Source organism: Thamnophis sirtalis, unplaced genomic scaffold, assembly GCF_051295495.1.
Source record: "Thamnophis sirtalis isolate CommonGarterSnake01/CBP01778 unplaced genomic scaffold, rThaSir2_p1.2 scaffold_11, whole genome shotgun sequence".
Taxonomy (NCBI): domain Eukaryota; kingdom Metazoa; phylum Chordata; class Lepidosauria; order Squamata; family Natricidae; genus Thamnophis; species Thamnophis sirtalis.
This window is the reverse complement of record NW_028261391.1, coordinates 2657918-2677454: the sequence shown is the minus strand read 5'-3', so window position 1 is coordinate 2677454 and position 19537 is coordinate 2657918. Positions and strand designations below refer to the sequence as shown.

The window sequence follows — 19537 nt, the reverse complement described above, 5'->3', positions numbered from 1 at the left end:
TGATGTTCATTGCAGGTTTTTTTTACAAAAATATTATTAATTTTCTATTACTGTATTTTTCCATGTATAAGGCGCACCTTTCTCCCCCCCCCTAAAAGAGGGTGAAAATTTGGGTGTTTCTTATACACTGAATGGAGCCCCACCCACCCATCCACCGTCCCCCACGCTTTGGCCTCTGCCTCCCAGCAATTTACCTCCTTGCAGCAAACGGGGAAAATGGGGCTTGCAGAGGCTGCAATAGACTATGGCAATCCCTGCAGCCTGAAACAGCTGATCGTCGGGAGGACCAAGCTGAAACTGAAAGTGAAACTGGCTGTTTGATGCAGGAGGCAAATTGCTGGGAGGCAAAAGCAGTTTTTTTTTCCTTGTGCTAATCAGGCTGTTTACTGTTTGCTGCAAGGAGGTAAGTCAATAACTATAAATGCCTATATAGAATGTTCACATTATTAGACTTATTTTGTAAAGGCTGCTTTATTATTGTTCTAGACAACTTAACAAAATGAAGAAGCTTTTTAAAACAAATGCTTGATCCGAAGAGGCCCAGTGCTATTGTATCTTCTTTTAAATAGCAGGGAATAACGTATACTTCCAGAAAGCCACATCAGTTTTAACAGCATCTGTACAAGCATAGTCTGAAATGTAACACCACAAACAGCGTATATCGTCTGTGCTGTTTGCTGTTTGTTGCAAGGAGGCAAATTGCTGGGAGGCAGAATCAGATTCCTTCCTTGTTTTCCTCCCCAAAAGCTAGGTGCGTCTTATACTTCAGAGCATCTTATACTCCGAGAAATACAGTAATTACATTCCATAGTGCTTAATAAACATCGTGTTGCTTGGGTATTTAATTTGCTTAACAGTACAATTCCATTCTTACTCCCCATCCCTTTTTTCCAACCCTTGGTAAAATAAGTTCCATGTTTGATAATATTCTGTGTCTTCTTTCTGTTTGATTTTATCCATTTCAGCACAGTTTAATATCTTCTTAATTATCCCTTCGTCTTGCGGTGTTTCTTCATTTTCCCAATAATGTGCGAAGACAACCCTCGCTGCTGTTAATACTAAATACATCTTTTTCTTATCAATACCATCCCTAATAAAAACAGTCCAGGTTTAAAATCTACATGTTTCCCTATTATCTTTTCTAGCCACCTGTGTATTTTGGCCCGCCATTTTTTTTGTTTTAGCACAAGTCCACCACAGATGAGAAAAGGTTTGCTTCCAACAGGCAAAGTCAATACGGGAAGCGTTTTGGATTCTGCAGACCTCCCAAAAACGGCCCATTTTTCACAAAAACGGGCCCATTTTTTGACAAAAAAGAGGGCATGAATAGTCTTTAGGAGGCTTATAGAGTGCTCCTGGGGGATGGGGGGGGGCAAAAATGAGCAAAATTGGCCCATTTTTTGCTCGTTTCCGCCCTCCCCTGCCCCCAGGAGCTATCTGGAAGCCTCTTAAAGGCTCTGCATGGCCATTTTGCTGAAGGGAGCAGGGATTTGGGAGGCAAAAAATGCTGTATTCAGTGTATAAGACGCACTCAGATTTTCAGCCTCTTTTTGGGGGGTAGAAAGGTGCGTCTTATACTCCAAAAAATGGTAATTTTATAAATAACTCAAGGTGGCAAACGTACCTAAGACTCCTTCCTCCTATTTTCCCCACAACATCAACAACAACCCTGTGAGGTGGACTGGGCTGAGAGAGAACGTTATATCTTCTCGTATCCATATCTTCGCCGAAAATAAGGCAGCTTCCTTTCTTCTTTTTTTTAATTCAAACATATAAAATACACACACACAAAATCTAGACGTACACCACATTTACACAATACAATACGAACAGGAGCTTCCTGTTCTTTCTAATAGCAATTTTCAATCGATACCGCTCACCTTTCTATTGTATTTCATTTGGATTTCACCGTTCTTAACCCTCTTAATTTACTCATAACTATTATTTTTTGAGTTTTGTTATATTCCTTCATTGATTCTTGTTTCTTTCCTCCATCCACCTATACCATTTATCCCATATCTGGTAGAATTCTGATTCTTCTTTTCCCTGGATTTCTTTAGTTAGTTTGTCCATTTCGGCACAATCCATAACCTTTCTTATTATTTCATCTTCGCTTGGAGTTCATTCGTTTTTCCATTTCTGGGCAAAGGCAATCCTTGCCGCCGTAATTATATGTAGCATTAAATACTGGATTTCTTTTTTGTATTTCGCAGACATTATTCCTGATAAGAAAACTTCAGGTTTCCATTCTGTTTTAACCTCTGTTATTGCCTCCAGCCAATTTTTGATCCTTTTCCAAAAAACTTTAGCCTCCTCATAGGTCCACCATAAATGGTAATATGTTCCATGTATTGATTCGCATTTCCAACATTTGGGGGAGGAATTTGTTAAGATTTTAGCTAACCTCGTTGGTGCCAGGTGCCACCTGTAAAACATTTTGTACTGGTTTTCCTTGTATGCAATTGATAGTGTCATTTTTAAGTTTGTTCCCCCAAATTTTTCCCATTTGTCTAATTCAATATTATAGCCAAAGTTCTGTGCCCATTTTATCATTTGTTCTTTCACAGTTTCTTCTTCCTTTTTATACTTCAGGAGGAATTTATAGGAATTTGTGCCTTCTTTCTTTCTTTCTTTCTTTCTTTCTTTCTTTCTTTCTTTCTTTCTTTCTTTCTCTCTCTCTCTCTCTCTCTCTCTCTCTCTCTCTCTCTCCTCTTTCTTTCTTTCTTTCTTTCTTTCTTTCTTTCTCCTTATCTTTCCAGACAGGAGATTATCAAGCCCTCCGGCGTTCGGTGGCACCGGTCAGTCTCAAGAAAATGCCGCTTGGACTTCTGCCCACCGGCCCCAGGCCGGCAGCTGCTCCCAACATCTGGCCAGCCCTCATCTCAGCATCTCCGGCCCTAACGATGACCCCGACAACATCCCATCTTCTGGAACGAGCCCCGGCCTTTTGCCCAACCCGAACTCAGATTCCTGGTCCGGAAGCCAAGATGAGACGGACGGGCCGGAATACCTGGCCATTGGCAATCTCGGCCGGCCGAGTCGACCCAGCGAGAGCCCCGAAGAATCCGGCACGGCTACCGTGAACAGTTCGGGGAGCAGCAACTCCAATCTGTTCTCGTCCAGCAGCTCTCAGAAGCAGGAGTCGGTGTCCTCCTGGGGGGAGCCGGGAGGCAGCTGGAAGTCCTCGCTCTTGCGACGGTCCAGCTTCTCCGAGGGGCAGACCTCCATCCTACAAGGGAAACCCAAACGAAGCCACATGCGTTCCCATTCGGACACCAACGTAGCTTCTGCAAAAGCTCATGGTAAGAGGGGGAGAATCGGGTTTGGTGTGTGTGTGTGTGTGTAAGTGTATCCCGATGCTACAAGTAGTCCTTGACTTAGAACAATTCATTTAGTGACTGTTCAAAGTCACAGTGGCACTGTTGTGGCCCGCCAGCAGCCAGCAGAGCTGGGAGCAGATCTGGACAGTGAGGAGGTTGGGGAGGAAGATGGGCCAGTCCTGGAGTCTGGGGAAGGCTCTGATGAGGGCTCAGTGTCGGAGGAAGAGGAGGCCAGGACTGTCTGACAGTTATCAGCTGCCTTCGGAGTCAGAGATCAGTGAGGCAGAAGAACAGCTGGAGCCTGTTCCCAGTGTGTGCATGTGCAGAGTGGCCAGACGAAGGGAAGAGCTAAAGAACAGGGATTGACTTGGGAGTAAGGCCACAGGTGGACAGTGAATGGCCCTTCCCAAGAGGGAATAACAGAGGAGCGACAGGGGAGTGGAGTTTGCAGGAGACCATCAGTTCGCTTAATTGGTTCCTGACTCTCCAAGGCTCCTTGCCAAGTTCAGCAGATCTCAGCCTGGCAGCTCTCCAAGCCAGATAAGGTCTGTGACTGTAAATCCTCCCTTGAAAAACTTTGCTGAGTGTGAATGAGCAGAATTCACAGCAAATTAATAAAAGGGGTTTTGTTGGGACCAGGAGTTGGCTTCAGGCTCTCGGGAAGCCTCGGTGAGAACAGGCACTGAAAAAAACGACTTGGCTCATTTTTCACACTTAATGACCATTGCAACATCCCTATAGTTGCGTGATCCCCTTTCACTTAACAATCATGCTACAACTGAACAACTACAGTGATTCACTTAACAAATGAGTTTTAAAATGGGGCAAAAGTCACTTAACAAATTTCTGACTTGACGACGTAAATTTGGATCTCAATTGTGGTCATAAGTGGAGGACTACCTGTATTGTAGTAGGTCATCTGGGCTAAAGGTTTTGTGGCTTTATATAGTGTGTTGATTTATGGTGTACAACATATTGTGTGTTCTCGGAAAATTGATTAATGCAATACCGTAACCAGTTTAAGTCTATTGCCCTGTATTGTATTTTAAGCCTGTTTGAGACCTGATTGCCTTGAAATGCTTACCGTATTTTTTGGGCTATAAGACGCACCATTGTATAAGACGCACCGGTGTATAAGACGCACCAAGATTTTGAAGGGGTAAGAAAGATTCTCCGTCATCCAGGTTGTGGTTGTCCCAAAGAGGCTTTTTCAAGAGGCAACTGAGATTTCTTGGTGTTTTTTTTTTTTGAAGAGGTTTTGCTTCTCATCCAAGAAGCTTCTTCAGTTCTGACCGGATGGTGGGGAATGGAAGGATTGATACTCCTTGCAAACAAAGCTGGTCATTTGCATCCTTTTTAGAAAGTCGTCGAGGCCACTTGGAGCTTCGTCTGTGTCCTCAGGGTCACCTGAGTGGTGCAAATGGATATGGAGCCTTCTTGGAACTGCTGAAAGGACTGGAGATAAATTATGGCCTAATCCCTCTGTTGTTAAATTTTGACATAGATGGCCTCTTTGACTTCTCTTTCAAACCTCCAAGTGGCCTCCACGGCTTTCTGGAAAGGATGCAAATGACCAGCTGTCTGCAAGGAATATGACTCCTGAGGGTCACCTGAGGACACAGATAAACCTCCAAGTGGCCTCAATGACCCTCTAAAAAGGATGCAAATGACCAGCTGTCTGCAAGGGATATGAATCCTGAGGGTCACCTGAGGACACAGATAAACCTCCAAGTGGCCTCAAGGACCCTCTAAAAAGGCTGCAAATGACCAGCTGTCTGCAAGGGGTATCAATCCTTCCATTCCCCACCATCCAAATCAGAGCTGAAGAAGCTCCTTGAATGAGAAGCTAAACTTCTTGGAAAGAAAAAACAAGGAAGTCCAGTTGCCTCTTGCAAAAAAAAAGCACCTTTGGGATACTTCGATGGTGCCTCTCTACCCCAGACCAGGGGTCCCGATGCTACGCTGGCTGGAGAATTCTGGGAGTTGAAGTCCACAAGTCTTAAAGTGGCCAGGTTTGAAGACCTCTGCCCTAGACAACGTGCCATCTGAAAGGGGTACCTTCCGATCCCAGCCGAGGTGGCGCAGTGGTTAAATGCAGCACTGCAGGCTACTTCAGCTGACTGCTATCTGCAGTTCAGCGGTTCAAATCTCACCGGCTCAGGGTTGACTCAGCCTTCCATCCTTCCGAGGTGGTGAAATGAGGACCCGGATTGTTGTCGGGGGCAATATGCTGACTCTGTAAACCGCTTAGAGAGGGCTGAAAGCCTATGAAGCGGTATATAAGTTCTAACTGCTATTGCTATTGCTAGCATTCCGCCGTCAATATGTCAACCGTTGAGAATCCTGGGAGTGTCACGGCGTTTGCTCACCTGGAGGACATTTTGGTTGGGAAAACTTTTTAACAACTTTAAGAGGGGTGGACCTCAACGCCCAGAATTCTCCCCAGTCATCATAGCTTACTCTCTTGTAATCCCTTCCTCTGCAATCTCTCTCCACTTTAGGTGGTAAGAGGAAAAGAAACAGACTCAGCTGGCTGGGGAATTCTGGGAGTCGAAGTCCACCCGTCTTAAAGTTGCCAAGGTTGGGGGCGGAGGGGGGGGTAGGGGAACAGCCATAAAAAGTCAGGAAACAGGAAGCGGATAATGACCGAAGACGCATCATAACGGGAATTGTGGTTTTTCTAACCCGTGAAGATCTGTGTGAGCCAACACGGATGCTTCCCCCATAGGAGATCCTCTCTCTCTCTCTCTCGGAAAATAACGCTCTTTTTTATATTTTTATCCTGTTTTTCTTTCTTTTTTTTTGTCTCTTAACCTTCTTTTCTGCTTCGCTGTGCGTCCTTAGGAGGGCGCAGGGGACATCAGCATTATAATAGAAGATCCCGTGGCAGGTTTGGGAAACCGGCATGTTGCAAATCCATCTCCCTTCCATTCCCTGCCTCTCCCCCTTCACATCCGTTACCGTTCCCTCGCCCCGAGTTCGAGTCTTCTGCAGATTTCTCCGCAAGGTTCTCGCCCGGGAATTTAGGAAACAGACCGTTTCTTCCCCGCATGAACATTCTGCATCAGGGGTAGTCAATCTTTTTTATACCTACCGCCCACTTTTGTATCTCTGTTAGTAGTCAAATTTTCTAACCGCCCGCCGGTTCCACAGTGATGGTGATTTATAAAGTAGGGAAGTAACTTGACTTTATAAAATTTGATAAAACAGAATTGCAGCAAACACCACTGCCCACCATGAAAGCTGGAACGCCCACTAGTGGGAGTTAGGGACCAGGTTGACTACCTCTGTTCTACATCCTTGCTCCCACAGAACACACCCTCGGTCTCTCGGAATGAATAGATGGTCCTCGACTTACGGCAGGTCATTTAGTGCCAATTCAAAGTTGCAAGGACGCTGAAGAAAAAGGGACTTGGGATCGATTTCCACACTTACGACCGTTGCAGCATTCTAAGCATTCATGTCAAAGTTCAGGTGCTTGGCAAATGGCCCGTATTTATGACGGTTGCAGAGTCCTGGGGTCAGGGGATCAGTTTTTGCCACCTTCTCGCAAGCAAAGTGTCAGCGTTCCAAGTATCATGTAGAATTAAATCAGAGTCCAAGGCAAAACGATCCTTAAAGTCCCAATTTAATAAAGCAGACGTCTTAGCACATCTGTGTTAATCCCAATTCTGGAAATGACATCAGAATCCCACCCAGTTAAAAGTTCATGATCTTGTCCTCACACCCACAATCCAATCGCATGGTCCAATCTTCTTCCACGCTGGCATCCAACACCCAGCTGCTTCCGGTCAGGTGTAAAAGTGCGGAGACAAAAGATGACTTTGGCTTCTAGTAAAGAATGACAACAATACAGGGCGGGGCATAACCTTTTCCTAGGGGGTCACAGCAACACTTGTAATAACAACACAAATAATTCATACACCATTCGAAAGCCCATCAAAAACTGAGTTTATTGACACGATTTAATAGTCAGTATGACCACCATTAGCCCTTCGAACAGCATTCAAACGAGGTGGATAAGAACACAACAAATCTTCAAACAGTCATTATTTTGCAATTCTAGGGCGGGGCATAACCTTTTCCTAGGGGGTCACAGCAAGATCGACAGCAGTTTACAACTTCCGTGACACCTCATTTTAAAGCCCATAAAAAACTGAATTGAATGAGCTATTAAATGTTAAATTTGCTTTAAGAATGGCTGGAAAATTCGATTCGGAAGAACAAAGGATCATTGACAGAATAAAATGCATTGCCTTTCGAGAGGCACCTCGTTTGAATGCTGTTCGAAGGGCTAATGGTGGTCATACTGACTATTAAATTGTGTCAATAAACTCAGTTTTTGATGGGCTTTCGAATGGTGTATGAATTATTTGTGTTGTTATTACAAGTGTTGCTGTGACCCCCTAGGAAAAGGTTATGCCCCGCCCTGTACATTCCACAATCCTATTCCTGCCTATTCCCCCCTCCCATCAACTATACTAATGACACAGCATAATGAAATAAGAGAAAGTTTGGCAGGCCAAAATTCTAAAAGGAATAATATTGCAGGCCTGACACAAAGTTAATGGGGAAGCCAGATTTACTTAAGAACCATGTTGCTAACTTTGCAACTGAAGGGACTCACTTAACCACTGTGGCAAGAGAGAGAAGGTTCTACCTCTCCCCTACTCTGCCCAGCCTGACTTTGCCCTTCCCCAGTTCCCTCCGCAGCCAAGGTTGCTGCTCTCCGTCAGCTGTTCGTCTTCCGTCTCAAGAGTCAGACTCCTAGGGAGGCATGACAGTTGGTTTTGTGGAACCTTGGCTTGTTATCTTATCCATGATCTAGTTTAGGCCATTATCATCCAATCTTTAGTTCCTAGTATGTAAATAGAGGGGGGTGGGGGAGAAAACTACTCCTTTCTGTAACTGATGATGTAACCTAGTTGGCCCGTGAAATGTCTGCCAGAAAAAAAATCAAGCTCACAGAATACCAAGGAACCCGCAGTCTTCCTCCTCCTCCTCCTCCTCCTCTTCCTCTACCATCACTATTGCCGCTACTACCATACCATCATCACATGTCCAATTCCCCTCTTCCATTCTGCACACCCACTCCCTTCTAGCATTGATGATGTTACCCAGTTTGGGTCAGAAAAGGTCTGCAAGAAAACAAGTTCAGAGAGCATCAAGGACCACGCTAGTTTCCTCCTCCTCCTCCTCCTCCTCCTCTTCTTTTCCTTCTCTTCCTCCTCCTCTTCTTCCTCCATCTTCTTCTTTTCCTTCTCTTCCTCCTCTTCCTCCTCCTCCTCTTCTTCCTCCTCCTCTTCTTCCTCCTTCTTCTTTTCCTTCTCTTCTTCCTCGTCCTTCTCCTCCTCCTCCTCCTCCTCCTCTTCTTCTTCTTCTTTTCCTCCTCCCCGTCCTCCTCTTCTTTTCTTCCTCTTCTTTTCCTTCTCTTCCTCCTCCTCCTCCTCCTCTTCCTCCTCTCCTCCTCTTCTTCCTCCTTCTTCTTTTCCTTTTCCTCTTCCTTCTCCTCGTCCTCCTCCTCTTCTTCTTCTTCTTCTTTTCTCCTCCTCCTCCTCCTCTCTTCTTCTTTTCCTCCTCCTCCTCTTCTTTTCCTCCTCCTCCTCTTCTTCTTTTCCTTTTCCTCTTCCTCCTCCTCCTCCTCCCCTCCTCCTCCTCCTCCTCCTCTTTTCTGCAAATCTCACTCCATTATAGCACTGATGATGTTATCTAGTTGGGTCAGGAAACATCTGCAAGAAAACAACCAAGCTCAGAGAGCACCAAGGACCCCACAGTCTTCCTCATCCTCCTCTTCTTCTGCTGCTTCTTCTTCTTTTCCTCCTCCCTCCTCCTCCTCCTCTCTGCAAATCCCACTCCATTCTAGCACTGATGATGTTATCTAGTTGGGTCAGGAAAGGTCTGCAAGAAAACGAGTTCAGAGAGCATCAAGGACCACACAATCCTCCTCCTCTCCTCAAACAGCCCTCCCTCCTCCTAGCACTGATGACGTTACCTACTTGGGTCAGGAAACGTCCGCCAGAAAGCAACCAGGAAAGTCCCCAAAACCCCTGCATTTTGGGGGACCGTACCGCTCCCCTTTCTGAGAACCAGCGCTCTCCCCCCCCCCAACACCTTGTAATGCATCTGCGTCTTGTGAGCCTCTCTTCCCCGCGACATTTGTTGCGTTCCCTCCTTCCGGTTTGATGTGGATCGTTCCACCTTTCCTCCCTCCCTCCCTCCCACTCAGTTCTCTTGGCTGCCTCTGCCCCCCTTCCCCCCCCCCGGTGCGGTTGGTGGCCCTTAATGGCTTCTTTCCTTCCACCTCTTGTGCCTAGAGTCCAACGGGGACCTTTCGCAGTACAAGGGCAGCGTCTCCTGCCCCATGCAGAAGAAGGACGGGAGCATCCCCGGATCGGTCTACGTCGAATACGGTGAGCCTGTTTGCGTTGAGGGCCTTTTTGTCTTCGGAGTCTGTTCAAAAGGGGGCAGAGGAGGTCCCCACAGAAGGCCTTCTCCACACCAGCTGCTGCCCCGAGTCCAGAATAGATCAGACTCTGGAACCCACCAGACAGGAGTTGAGGCCTGCTCAGTTGGAAGCCCAGAAAAATGATATGTGGAAGCAGCTTCAAATTAGGACCTTTTGTTTAGCCTCCATTCAAAATGGCAACTTTCTCTCTCCCTCCCCCCATCTCTCCTTCTCTCTGCCCACCCATCTACCCATTCATCTATGCTTCCATCATCTATTCATCCATCCATCCTTCTCTCACTTTTCCATCATCACTCTCTCTCTCTCTTGTCTGTCTGTCATCTATACATCCATCTATTCCCCCTCTCTCTCTTGTCTATCTATCTACTATCTATCCATCCATCTCTCTCTCTCTCTTGTCTGTCTGTCTATCTATCCATCCATCCATCCACCCTATTCAGCCACCCCTTTCTCCCTCTCTCTCTTGTCTGTCTGTCATCCATCCATCCATCTATTTACCTCCCTCTCTCTTATCTGTCTATCTACTATCTATCCATCCATCTCTCTCTCTCTCTCTCTCTCGTCTGTCTATCTATTCATCCATCCATCCTATTCAGCCACCACTCCCTCCCTCTCTCTCTTGTCTGTCTATCTATCTACTATCTGTCCATTCATATCTCTCTCTTGTTTGTCTGTCTGTCTATCCATCCATCCATCCTATTCAATCACCCCTCCCTCTCTCTCTTTTCTGTCTATCTACTGTCCATCTCTCTCTCACTTGCTCTCGTCTTTCTATCTATCTATCTATCTATCTATCTATCTATCTATCTATCTATCTATCTATCTATCTATTGCTATCCATCCATTCATCATCCATTCATCTTTCTCTCTCGTCTGCCTACCTACCTACCTACCTACCTGTCATCTACCCATCCATCCATCTATCCAGATAGATAGGTAGACAGAAAGAAAGAAAGATAGAAAGATAGAAAGATAGATAGAAAGAAAGAAAGAAAGAAAGAAAGAAAGAAAGAAAGAAAGAAAAAGATAGAACAGATCATGGCAGAGTAATCTTATTGCATTCTTTGATAATGTGACAAAATTAGTGGACCAGAGGAATGCCGTCGATATAGTTTACTTGGACTTCAGTAAGGCATTTGAAGAGGTAGATCATAACCTACTACTAGATAAAGTAGAAGAATGTGGGTTGGACAGCATCACCACCAGATGGATTCGGAACTGGCTGACCAACCGCACTCAACGTGTCGTCCTCAATGGAACTGCATCTTCATGGAGGGAGGGATGCAGTGGGGGACCCCAAGGCTCTGTTTTAGGCCCAGGACTCTTCAACATCTTCATCAATGATTTGGATGAGGGGATAAATGAGGAACTCATCAAATTTGCAGATGACACCAAGCTGGCAGGAATAGCCAACACTCCAGAAGACAGGCTTAAGATACAGAAGGATCTTGACAAACTTGAACATTGGGCCCTATCTAATAAAATGAAATTCAACGGTGAAAAGAGTCAGGTTCTACATTTAGGCAAGAAAAACGAAATGCACAGGTACAGTATAGGTGGCACCTTGCTCAATAGGAGTAACCGTGAAAGGGATCTTGGAGTCCTAGTGGAGAACCATTTAAATAGGAGCCAGCCGAGAGCAGCAGCTGCCAAAAAAGCCAACACAGTTCTAGGCTGCATAAACAGAGGGATAGAATCAAGATCACGTGAAGGGTTAATACCACTTTATAAGGCCTTGGAAAGGCCACACTTGGAATATTTGCATTCAGTTTTGGTCACTACGATGTAGAAAAGATATTGAGACTCTAGAAAGAGTGCAGAGAAGAGCAAGCAAGAGGATGAGGGGACTGGAGGATAAAACATATGAAGAACGGTTGCAGGAACTGGGTATGTCTAGTTTAATGAAAAGAAGGACTAGGGGAGACATGATAGCAGTCTTCCAATATCTCAGGGGTTGCCACAAAGAAGAGGGAGTCAAGCTATTCTCCAAGGCACCTGAGGGCAGAACAAGAAGCAATGGGTGGAAACTAATCAAGGAGAGAAGCAACTTAGAACTACGGAGAAATTTCCTGACAGTGAAAACAATTAATCAGTGGAACAGAATTTGCCTCCAGAAGTTGTGAATGCCCCAACACTGGAAGTCTTTAAGAAGATGTTGGATAGACATTTGTCTGAAACGGTATAAGGTTTCCTGCCTAGGCAGGGGGTTGGACTAGAAGACCTCCAAGGCCCCTTCCAACTCTGCTATTGTATTGTAAAGAGATGGAGAGAAATATAGACAAACATAGATAGATACAGATAGATATTATCAGCCATGTTATCCTGGGACTCATAACATTCACCTTCAGTTGTTTTGAAAGCAACTTACTTACTGTTCTCCCCTCCCCTCCCCCCCCCCAATGCCAGACACCGGCCAGTATCTGCATTCGGCCGAAGGGATGTTTCGGAGGCCTACGGAAGGCCAATCCCTGATCAGCTACCTGTCGGAACAAGATTTTGGCAGCTGTGAAGACTTGGAGAAGGTAGGGATGAACAAATCCCGAGGCAGAGACGTCGATCAGTAATTCGGTGGGAAAAGGACCCTCAAATCCCTGTTCTTACTTTTTATTCTCTCTTGGGATTTTTTATTTTACAAAGGAATTCGAGGTGGAGGGCACCGTAATGACCCACGTAGGATGATATCGTTGTGCAAATGCCATAATTTAATACATACTTGGGTCACTTATAAAGCCCTTCATGGTATAGGACCTGGGTACTTGAGAGACCGCCTGCTGCCAATTACCTCCCAAAGACCCATTAGATCACACAGGGTCGGCCTCCTCCGGGTTCCGTCCACCAGCCAATGCCATCTGGCTACGACCCGGGGGAGGGCCTTCTCTGTGGCAGCTCCGGCCCTTTGGAACGAACTCCCCGCAGGGATTCGGACCCTCACCTCTCTCCAGGCCTTCCGGAAAGCCGTCAAAACCTGGCTGTGTCGGCAGGCCTGGGGTTGATGAGCTTCCTTCCCCTCTCGACTTGTGTGGCTGTTGGCTATTTTAAATGTTTGTCTTGTACTTTTGTGTTCCCTTTCCCCCTTTGAGTTGTTCGCCGCCCTGAGTCCCGCCGGGAATAGGGCGGCATATAAATAAAACAAATCTCAATCTCTCAAAAGTCTTGACACCTCTACAGAATGGCATTGGGTTTGCATGGCCCGTGGCACGCCAAAACCGCGGTAGACTACAGCGCGCCCGACGAAAGCGCGTACGTGACGTCATCAGCAGCGCGACAAATAAAATTAAAAATAAATAAAATTAAAATTAAATTAAAGCAAGCCGATTCACATAAAGGTAAGGGTTAGGGTTAGGTTTAGGGTTAGGGTTAGTTAAGGGTTAGGGTTAGGTTTAGGGTTATGTTAAGCGTTAGGGTTAGGTTTAGGGTTAGGTTAAGGGTTAGGTTCAGGGTTAGGTTAAGGATTAGGCTTAGAGTTAGGTTTAGGGTTAGGTTTGGGGGGGTTAGGTTTAGATTTACGCATTAATTTTAAGTTTACCGCTCACAGCATGCTGTTTTCGTCGCGCTGTGATGACGTCACATACGCGCTTTCGTCGAGCGCGCTTTGGTCTGCCGTGGTTTTGTGGTGGAACCTGCATGGCCATTCAATGCACAGCCGTCGTCTTTTTTGACGCTGTTTTAACAGATGGGCCGAATTCCCGCTTTAGCGTAAGCGTATAGTCCTTTGCGGAATTTTAAGCAGCGGCTCTCCCATTTCAATGACTTTTAAGAACGGATGGACTTCAAGTCCCAGAATCCCCCTGCCAGTATGCATGGTGGATTGCGTGGTTCTGCAGGGATTGCCTGTGTGATGGATTGCACCTCGTACAACGAAATTTAAGTGGCATCTTCAGTGTAGATCATGCATAAGAACACTATAAAAATAAAACACAAATGTTAGAGTGCAGTACTGCAGGCTACTGATTGCCAGCACAAGGTTGACTCAGCTTCCCATCTGAGGTCGGTAAAATGAGGCCCCAGATTATTGGGGGCAATATGCTGACTCTAAACCTCTTAGGGAGGGCTGTGAAGTGATATATGTCTAAGTACTATTGCCCTTCCTTCCTTCCTTCCTTCCTTCCTTCCTTCCCTTCTCTTCATCCCTTCTCTTCATCCCTTCCCTTCCTTCTTTTCTTCCTTCCTTCTTTCCCTTCCTTCCTCTCTCCCTTCCTTCTTTCCTCCCTTTTCTTCCTTCCTTCCTTCCTTCCTTTCTCCTTCCCTTCCCTTCCTTCCTTCCTTCCTTCTCTTCATCCCTTCCTTCCTTTCTTTCCTTCTTCTTTCCTCCTCCCTCCTCTCTCTCCCTTTCTCTTGCCACAGCACGCAGGCTAACTCTGCCCATTGCCAAAAGTTCAATCCTGACCAGCTCAAGGTTGACTTAGCCTCCCATCTGAGGTGGGTAAAATGAGGCCCCAGATTATTGGGGGCAACATGCTGACTCTAAACCTCTTAGAGAGGGCTGTGAAGGGATATATGTTTAAATACTATTGCCCTTCCTTCCTTCCTTCCTTCCTTCCTTCTTTCCCTCCTTCCTTCCTTCCTTTCTCCCTTCCCTTCCTTCCTCCCTTCCTCTTCATCCCTTCCCTTCCTTCCTTTCTCCTTCCTTCTTTCCTCCCTTCCCTCCCTTCCTCCCTTCCTTCCTTCTTTCCTCCCTTTCCTTCCTTCCCTCCTCCTTTCCTCCCTCCCTCCCTTCCTTCCTTCGAGTGCAGCACTGCAGGCTAACTCTGCCCATTGCCAAAAGTTCAATCCTGACCAGCTCAAGGTTGACTTAGCCTCCCATCTGCGGTCGGTAAAATGAGGCCCCAGATTATTGGGGGCAACATGCTGACTCTAAACCTCTTAGAGAGGGCTGTGAAGGGATATATGTTTAAATACTATTGCCCTTCCTTCCTTCCTTCCTTCCTTCCTTCCTTCCTTCCTTTTTCCCTTTCCTTTCCCTCCTTCCTTCCTTCCTTCCTTCTCCCTTCCCTTCCTTCCTTCCCTTCTCTTCATCCCTTCCTTCCTTTCTTCCTTCCTTCTTTCCTCCCCTCCCTTCCTCTCTCCCTCCCTTCCTTCCTTCCCTTATCTTCCCTTCCTTCTTTTCCTCCTTCCTTCTTTCCTCCCTTCCCTTCCTCCCTTCCTTCCTTCTTTCCTCCCTTCCCTCCCTTCCTCCCTTCCTTCCTTCTTTCCTCCCTTTCCTTCCTTCCCTCCTTCTTTCCTCCCTCTCTCCCTTCCTTCCTTCAAATGCAGCACTGCAGGCTAACTCTGCCCATTGCCAAAAGTTCAATCCTGACCAGCTCAAGGTGGACTCAGCCTCCCATCCCTTCCGTGGCCAGTAAAACGAAGACCCAGAAGGGGCAAGAGGCTGACTATAAACTACTCAGAGAGGGCTGTAAAGCTCTTTGCTTTCCATCCTATTCTTTCCTTTCCTTTCGTCCTTTCCTTCCCTTCCCACTTCCTTCCATGGTGGCCCAGTGGTTAGGATGTAGTATTGCAAGCTAACTCTGCCCACAGCCAGGAAGTTCAATCCCGGCGGGCTCAAGGTTGACTCAGCCTTCCGTCCTTCCAAGGTGGGTAAAATGAGGACCCAGATTGTTGGAGGAGGGGGGGGGGGCAAGAGGCTGCAAACAGCTTAGAGAGGGCTGTGAAGGACTGTGAAGCGGTATATAAGTATGAGCGCTATTGCTCTCGCTATTCCCTCCCTTCGTCCCAGGAAAACGCTCACTTCAGCATCTCCGAGTCTCTCATCGCCGCCATCGAGCTGATGAAATGCAATATGATGAATCGTCAGATGGAAGAGGAGGAAGAAGAAAGCGACAAGGTGATACAGGACCTCAAGCAGAAGATCCGTATCCGCCGGCAACAAATTCGGACTCGCTACCTCCACCCGGCGTGTCAGGATGTGGGCTCTGACAGTGAGTGCTTCCTATCCTTTGGAAGGTTGCTCTTGTGGGCCTCCAGCAGAGCTGGCGGCAAATTCAGACAGTGAGGAGGTTGGGGAGGAAGATGGGCCAGTCCTGGAGTCTGGGGAAGGCTCGGAGGAGGGCTCTATGTCGGAGGCAGAGAGGGGGTCAGGGCCATCCGACAGTTATCAGCTGCCTTCGGAGTCAGACATCAGTGGGGCAGAACAGCTGGAGCCTGTTCCCAGTGTGAGTTGCCAGACGAAGGGAACAGCTAAAGAACAGGGTCGACTTGGGAGTAAGGCCACAGGTGGACGGTGAATGGCCCCTCCCAGAGGAAATAAAAGAGGAGCGAAAGGGGAGTGGAGTTTGCAGGAGGCCATGAGTCCATTCCTGCATCCTTGCCAAGCATTGCGGCCTCTGAAAGATCTCAGCCTGGCCACTCTCCAAGCCTGATAAGGTCGGGAATTGGGAACTATCTCGAAAGACGGTGGGAGAGGAAAGACTTTGCTGGAGAGGAATTCACTGTCAATTAAATAAAAGGGGGTTCATCGGGACAAGGACTCGGCGTACCGGAGCATGCCCGGAACACCAAGTACCGTTCCAGTACGTTGCTCCAGAGTGCCCGCCTGCCTGCCCGAGCTCCTTACCTGTCCTTTAAGCCTTCAGCGCTTACGTGCATGGCGCATACAGCGCCTGCGCGATGCTCCGCCGAGCAGCTGGAGCATCGCGGAGGCTCGCGGAAGCGTCGCTGGCAGGTATGATGCATGCCCGTGCGCTGCGGGCGTTTGTGTGGGCGACGCCGGGATCCGGAACCCACCACTGATCAGGTCCTTTAAGCTTCCTCACTTTTGCAGGTCTGAAAGCGACCGACAGCGGATCGTACTTCAGCTCCCAAGACTCAACCTGCCCCTCCGACTCGGGCTCTGCGGAAGAGGTGGATGAGTACGAGATCCAAGGTAGGATGACCTCCGTAGAATGAGTATATGATACTCTTCATTTACAAGTGTCAGAGCACGCACACAGTCTGACTACTATTTTGAGACTCCCCAGGAGCAAAGTACAATACACAGAGGTTTTGTCTTTCAAACTGGGCTGCCCCTGAAAAGCGTTCGGAGACTACAACTGGTCCAGAATGCAGCCGCGCGAGCGATACCAAGGTACACCCATATTACACCCATCCTCCGCGAGCTGCACTGGCTCCCGATCGGTTTCCGAATGCGCTTCAAGGTGCTGGTTATCACCTTTAAAGCCCTACATGGCTTAGGACCTGGATACCTTCGGGACCGTCTTCTGCCACATACCTCCCAGTGTCCGATAAGATCTCCCAGGATGGGCCTTCTCTGGTGCCGTCAACTAGACAATGTCGTCTGGCGGCTCCTCAGGGGAGAGCCTTCTCTGTAGCTGTCCCGGCCCTATGGAACGATCTACCCCCAGAGATCCGGACCCTGCCCACTCTCGCGGCCTTCCGAAAGTCTATTAAGACCTGGCTTTTCCGGCAGGTCTGGGGCTGTTGACCTCTTGAATGAGGGTCCAGCCCCCACTAAGTTTGAGTGCATGTTGTGCCTTTTTTACTTGTCTTGTCTTTTTAAACTTTTAGTGTTCTTTTAAAACTGAACTGAACTGAAACTGTGGTTTATCTACAAGGCATATATATATATATGATTTTTACAACCCCTGGTAAGCCCAATTATGGGAGGAAGCTAACTGCTTCCATCATCTGTCAATCGGCTCGTCACAAGAGTCCATCACGATAGAAACGCAATATTTTTACTGTTGCCTTTGTTATATTTGTGTTTTTTTTATTTGTGCTTTATTTATTTATCAGCATAAATAAAACACACACACACACACATATATATATATTAGTTGTGCTGATAAAAACTGACGAGCCGAAGGACAGAGAATGGAAGTGTGATCTTCCTCCCATATTTGGGCATACCAGGGGTTGTGACTTTAAATATATACCTTTCACCCTGGCCTGGCTGATAAGGAGTGGAGCTCTGTAGCTCCATGGTTAACACATCTGCCTAAGAAGCAATAGAGCACAGGTTCGATTCCCAGCAAGGTTATGGCTAGCTGATGAGAGCTAAATAGCTTGAAATAGATCTATACTAGTCTCCCTTTATTTATTTATCAGCACAAATATAACATACATACATACATACATACATACATACATACATACATACATACATACATACATACATACATACATATATATATATATATATATATATATATATATATGATTTTTACAACCCCCGATATGCCCAAATATGGGAGGATCACTACTTCCATTCTCTGTCCTTCGGCTCGTCACAAGAGACCATCCAGGCAGAAACCCAATATTTTTACTGTTGCCTTTTTGTTACATTTTCTTCCAGTTTTTAGCAAATACGATTCTAGCTGCTGTTAACACATTTACAATCAAGTATTTCAGTTCTGCATTGTATGTTTCCGGTATGATTTCCAACGAAAAGATCTCTGGTTTAAAGTCAATATGTTTTTGTATCATTTTTTTCCAACCAAGTATGGATTTTAGTCTAATATCTTTTAGCTTCTATGCAAGTCCACCACATATGGTAATATGAACCCGGTATCTGATGACATTTCCAACACTTTTCCGATTTATTCTTGAACATTCTTGCCATTCTCGTCAGGGATAGGTGCCACCTGTAAAACATCTTATACAAATTTTCTTTATACGCTGTTGACATTGTCATTTTATAATTTTGATGCCACAATTTCTGCCAGTTCTCTAAATCAATCCCATGTCCAAAAATTTCCCCTCAATCATAGATTCTTGTTCTTTTTCTGATTTAACCTCTAATAAATATCCGTATAGTTTTTGAATCACCTTTTCATCAGTGCCTGTCAAAGTTTTATCTAACCCAGTCATTTTATCATGGAAACCTTCCATTTTAAGATCTTTATCATATCTAGAATGTATTTGAGCATGTGAAAACCAATTCATCTTTATACCTTGCTGGTCCAGTTCTTGCATAGATTTAAGTTCACCCTGTGCATTCAATATTTTACCATATCTAACTGTTTGTTCCTTTTTATATGTTGTTAGATATGAAAATGCCTCAATAGTTGATAACCAGACTGGATTTTTTAAATAATGTTGTCTTTTAATCTTTTCCCAGTTTAATAACAAAGCCTAAACTTATGGCTATTTGCAGGGTCCCATGGTCTTGTGGCATTTCACATCGAGTTTTTGCCAATTTTCCCTTCCAATTTTCAGCAAAAATGACCCTTAACAAAAAGTGGGTTTGCTTTACGACTGCAGTGTTCTTTTTACAACTGTTGCAAAAAAAAGGGAGGGGGGGTAAAAATGGGAGTGGTCATGTGGTAACTCACTTTACACCGTTGTGACTTACTAATGGGCTGGCTCGTTTATGGGCATAAACTGAGGACTAAGTGTATTCCAATTGGTCCTTCCATCCTCCTGTTGAGACACCCTCTTCTGTCATCCCCATGTCTTGCAGATGGAAGCGAAGGATCCAACCTGATTCACATGTCGAACAGTGACCTGTCCGTCTCGATGGCCTCCTTGTTTTCAGGTAACGATTTCCCTTCCTGAACCCTTGGTAAGGGTCCGTATCACGTATGGCCAAATAGATTAAGTGTCAGACCTGCCCCGACTTGGTCCTTCAGGCAAGAAAGACCATCGACTCCCAATTGTAGCAAAAGGTATACTTTACTACCGTATTTTTCGGAGTATAAGATCCTTGAGAGGCAATGCCTCTGAACCCAGCCCATTGTTTTTTTAAAAAGGGCATAAGCCTTTAAGGCTAGAGTGCTCCTGCCCGGTTTTTGTCAAAAAACCCCAGGAGCACTCT

General features: G+C 46.1%; 1 protein-coding gene across 2 annotated transcripts in view; it reads left to right on the top strand.

Annotated features, from left to right (window-relative positions):
• The window catches only part of RUBCN (rubicon autophagy regulator), a 71657-nt gene that overhangs the window by 14693 nt on the left and 37427 nt on the right, over nucleotides 1-19537 (top strand). For both annotated transcript variants that reach the window (XM_087725040.1, XM_087725039.1), the window contains exon 7: nucleotides 2760-3302. In XM_087725040.1, coding sequence (XP_087581166.1) covers nucleotides 2760-3302 — 543 coding nt within the window. The remainder of the gene's footprint in view (nucleotides 1-2759; nucleotides 3303-19537) is intronic.